This window comes from Mandrillus leucophaeus, unplaced genomic scaffold (genome assembly GCF_000951045.1).
Source record: "Mandrillus leucophaeus isolate KB7577 unplaced genomic scaffold, Mleu.le_1.0 Scaffold324, whole genome shotgun sequence".
In the NCBI taxonomy this organism is placed as follows: domain Eukaryota; kingdom Metazoa; phylum Chordata; class Mammalia; order Primates; family Cercopithecidae; genus Mandrillus; species Mandrillus leucophaeus.
Window position 1 is genome coordinate 625,569 of NW_012103410.1, and position 4,573 is coordinate 630,141.

Below are 4,573 nucleotides of genomic sequence, written 5' to 3' on the forward strand. Positions count from 1 at the left end.
TGGTAAGCATTCCACTTTGGTTATTTATTAGTGGTATTTTTTTTTTTTTAAGTGTCAAGTGTCAAATCTTGGGACGATTAAAATACCATGATAAGTAAAAAAGAAATATGTTCTGAGAACTGGTACCTATCCACGACATAAGTGCAGAAATTGAGAGTAAGAGTTTGCATACTTTCAAAGCTACTCGACAGAGTTATTTCGTATACGCTAAAAAAAATAAGAAAAATCTGTACGTGTCTTTTCCATGTTTACATTTTTAAATTTCATTTTCCTAAGTATATTTTTGTGTATATTATAAAAGTATTAGGCCTCCAAGGACTAGGAGAAAAACCTCAGATAGTAGAGAATAGCCTAAACGACCTATATCTTCAACAGCTTAAACCATCTGCGCTAGAGCCTCCCTCAATGAGGAACTACAATGCCCAGAATTCCCCCCAAAATTCGTGAGCGACGTCCATTTCACCCACCTCGCCGCGACGCCCCCTGGGATATGTAGTGCTTGACTTCCGCAGTGCACGCTGCGCCAGCAGTACATTTTTTCCTGGTTTGGGGGCAAGGTCTCATGGGAAAGGTCATGTCTCTCGAGGAAAGGTTATAAACCCTTTGATATGAAGGTTGGGCGAGAAACAGAGCCTGTTGCGTTCCGTGTTGGGACCGGGAATAACCCTGACTTCTGAGCCTTCATAACCCCAGGATACTCCAGAAAATTTGCGGCGCGCTGAGGGAAAACCTTGCTGGCAAGTCGGGACCGTGTCGCAGCGGCTGTTTTTCTTTTCCCACCCAGCACGTTTTCGGGCTGGCGACAGAGGGTTCGGTGGAGATGCAGAGGCTCCCTTAGGGATATTGGGTTCTCCGAAGTGCGGATGGACTAGGGCTGGGCTGAGACCACATTCTTTCAGTCATTCAGCTCTCCTGTATGCCCGGCGCAGAGGATACCCCTTATGGTCCCAAGGCCCCTCCTGTAGTTAAGTTCCTTCCTTAAAAAGTCATTCAGCTGGGGCGAAACTGGGGACTCGACACCTTTCTATGCTAACCTTTGAGCTGCCTCCACTTTGAGCAGCTCAGTGGATGGATACAGTATCTTGAGAAAACCTTTGATTTGTGCAGGGATTTCGTATGCGGGTGTGTGCAGGTCAGCTTAGGTCAGGATGCTATACTGCTTGCCACAAAATAGCCTGTGCTGTCGCGTCGTTTTTTTCTTGTGAACAGACTGTTTGGCATAGCCGTGGAGAGGAGTCTGAGACATGCTTTTAGTGATACAGTGTTGATTTGTTGGTGTAATGAGGCTGTTCAAGTGGAAAGAACTGGGTTGTAGTCCCTGCTTCACTAGTACTAGCACAATTTTTTAAACCTTTTTGAACCTACTTTTCCTTACCTGTAAAATGGAAATAATATCGACCTGGAAGGTTAGCTGAGGGAATTTAATGAGATAATGTGTTTCAAACGTTCTTTGTAAATGGTAACATGTTGCAGAAGTATGAGATTATATGACTTTAGTCCCCGCTTTTCTAAGCATTACTTCTCAATTATAAATGTAAGCATTTATAGCATATTTTAAAAACAAATTATTCTTTTTCATAATTATCTTTAGTTCTTTTATTGTTTCAGCATGACTTGCAACATTACTTAATTTCTTAGTATTTCTTGATTAGTGCTTTAATTGTCTCGTTTATTGGTTAAAACCTATCCAAGGCCAGTAATGATTAACTTGCATGACTTATTTATTTATTTATTTATTTATTTACTTCAGGAAGGAATTATTTGAGCTCTTTAAGGGCACAAGAAAAAGGAAGAAATTATCCTGAAAGCAAATAAACCAGAGACCATACTTCTTTTTTTTTTTTTTTTGAGACGGTGTGGAGTCTCGCTCTGTCGCCCAGGCTGGAGTGCAGCGGTGCGATCTCGGGTCACTGCAAGCTCCGCCTCCAGCGTTCACGCCATTCTCCTGCTTCAGCCTCCTGAGTAGCTGGGGCTACAGGCGCCCGCCACCATGCCCGGCTACTTTTTTTGTATTTTTAGTAGAGACGGGGTTTCACCGTGTTAGCCAGGATGAACCAGAGACCATACTTCTGAAAAATGTAAAAAAAAAAAAAAAATCTGAATTAAGGCATACACTTTTAAGACACTTTAAAGGTGATTATTTATTTTAAACAATTTTCCTCTTTTTCGAAAAGACAGCTCTGAGTTTGTGGGCTTTTTTTTTTCCTTTTATGGTAAATTTGAAAACTATGTAAATGTCAGATTTAAAACACTTTTAAAATGGAGTGCAGAAAGAAGTGCCTTTTTCTGGACATTTATTTTTGGATCAAATTCTGCTATCTGGTTTAGACTAAGAAAAAGTCTTTAGTTAATGCAGAAAAAATGTATTACTTTATTTTGAATTTTGAAATCATTTTGATGTTAATGATGTAAGCATAACCATGTTAAACCAATTCTTTTATAGAAGCTGTATATTGGAATGGGTTTACAGTCATCGTAATGGAAGCAAAATACATGAAGGAAAAACAGTTCTTTGTATCCCTGCTTATTGCACCTGACGACTAGTTGCAGATGATTTTGTTTACCTAAGAAAACTTGTGATGTAAATGAAAAAAACACCTGTTTTCCTAGACTCATTGGTTACAGATATGCTTCGTCTAAGAGCTATTTGTCCATTCTCCTGGAGAGTATTTCAATTTCGACCCATCAGTTGTGAACCACTAATTATTCAGATGAATAAGTGTACAGATGAGGAGCAAATATTTGATTTTATTGAAAGAAACAAAGCCATACTTTCAGAAAAGCAAGTGGGATGTGCGTTTGATATGCTTTGGAAGCTTCAAAAGCAGAAGACCAGCCTGTTGAAAAATGTTGAGGATGTCAGAGACCATCCTCAATTTCTTACTCTTCATAATTTAGCTACAAATAAATTCAAATTAATGAATGACGATACCCTGGTGAATGTGTTACACATCACACAACGGTAAGTAATTTACTTTTATATTTTATGGAAATGATTATTTAGTTTATATTTTAGTTTTCTAAAAATCTCTTTATTTTTATTTTATTTTATTTTTTTTTGAGGAGTCTGTGTTGCCCAGGCTGGTGTACAGTGGCAAGATCTCAGCTCACTGCAAGCTCCACCTCCCAGGTTCACGTCATTCTCCTGCCTCAGCTTTCTGAGTCGCTGGGACTACAGGCGCCTGCCACGACGCCCGGCTAATTTTTTGTATTTTTAGTAGAGATGGGGTTTCACTGTGTGTTAGCCAGGATGGTCTTGATCTCCTGACTTTGTGATCCGCCCGTCTTGGCCTCCCAATGTGCTGGGATTACAGGCGTGAGCCACCGCGCCTGGCCTAAAATTCTCTTTAAAATGAAAGATAACTTTTTCCCCAGTAGTTTTCCTGATAATCTAATTTTTTTTTTTTTTTTTTTTGAGACGGGGTCTCTCTCTGTCGCCAGACTGGAGTGCAGTGGCGCCATCTTGGCGCACTGCAAGCTCCGCCTCCCAGGTTCAAGGGATTCTCCTTTAACAACTGTAATACTATTGTTAACTTTGGGCATTTGAAATTGGATTATTGTGGAATTTTGTAAAAATGTGTTTGGCCGCAGAAGAGAATATAGTAGGTAAGCAGTTGTATTTAAGATTAATGCCGGTTGGGTGTGATGGCTCACGCTTGTAATCCCAGCACTTTGGGAGGCTGAGGTGGGTGGATCACCAGAGGTTAGGAGTTCAAGACCAGCCTGGCCAACATGGTGAAACCCCGTCTCTACTAAAAATACAAAAATTAGCCGGGCGTGATGGTGGGCGTCTGTTATCCCAGCTACGCGGGAGGCTGAGGCAGGGGAATCTCTTGAATCCAGGCGATAGAGGTTGCAGTGAGCCGAGATCACCCTACTACACTCCACTATGGGCAACAGATCAAGACTCTGTCTCCAAAAAAATAATAAAAAAAAGAGATTTTGTAGAGTCATTTATATTTGATAACAAAGTTGTACGAATTATGTGGATGACTGAATAGGTGTTAGGTAAAAAAGGGCTTCCTTGGTGTCGAAGGAAAAACTCAGAGATAAATGTTAAGAAATACTATATTCCAATTTTGGAATTTGTGAAGAAAAAACAAATGAAGAGAGCAAAGAAAAAAGGAAAAAATAAAATAAAAAGAAATGTGTTCTTTGCAAGGAAATCCAGCCTTCAAAAGAACTGGGTTCCCTGAATGAAGGCTTCAGCAGTTGTGTAAGGGGGAAAAACACAAAAAAGTTACACCTAATTTGTTTATTAGTCTCACTGGTGAAAAAGAGCAGTTTTCTCACATGATGACCCAACCTTCAAGGGTTATTTAAATGGGTGTAAATATCAGCATTACGTAAGTTAGAGATGTGTAAGTTGGTTTTGTAAGAGAATTAGCATTTATAGGAAAGGGGCTTAAGGCTTATATTGGGGATTGATGTTAAACTAAAAAAGGATGATTCCATATTTTTTGGTGGTCTTTCTCAGGTTACAAAGTTGTTTTCTCTGAGGTACTTGAAGGGGATGCTTGAAGTTTTATGAATAAGGTGATTGGTGACTATTAGCTTTTTTTTTTTTTTTTTT

At 39.6% G+C, this 4,573-nt stretch overlaps 1 protein-coding gene across 1 annotated transcript in view; it reads left to right on the top strand.

The window, feature by feature from the left end:
• The first annotated feature begins 485 nt into the window (after positions 1-485).
• The window catches only part of FASTKD1 (FAST kinase domains 1), a 61,657-nt gene continuing 57,569 nt past the window's right edge, over positions 486-4,573 (top strand). The window contains exons 1-2 of the mRNA XM_011988147.1: positions 486-737; positions 2,444-2,962. Coding sequence (XP_011843537.1) covers positions 2,586-2,962 — 377 coding nt within the window. The 5' untranslated portion in view covers positions 486-737; positions 2,444-2,585. The remainder of the gene's footprint in view (positions 738-2,443; positions 2,963-4,573) is intronic.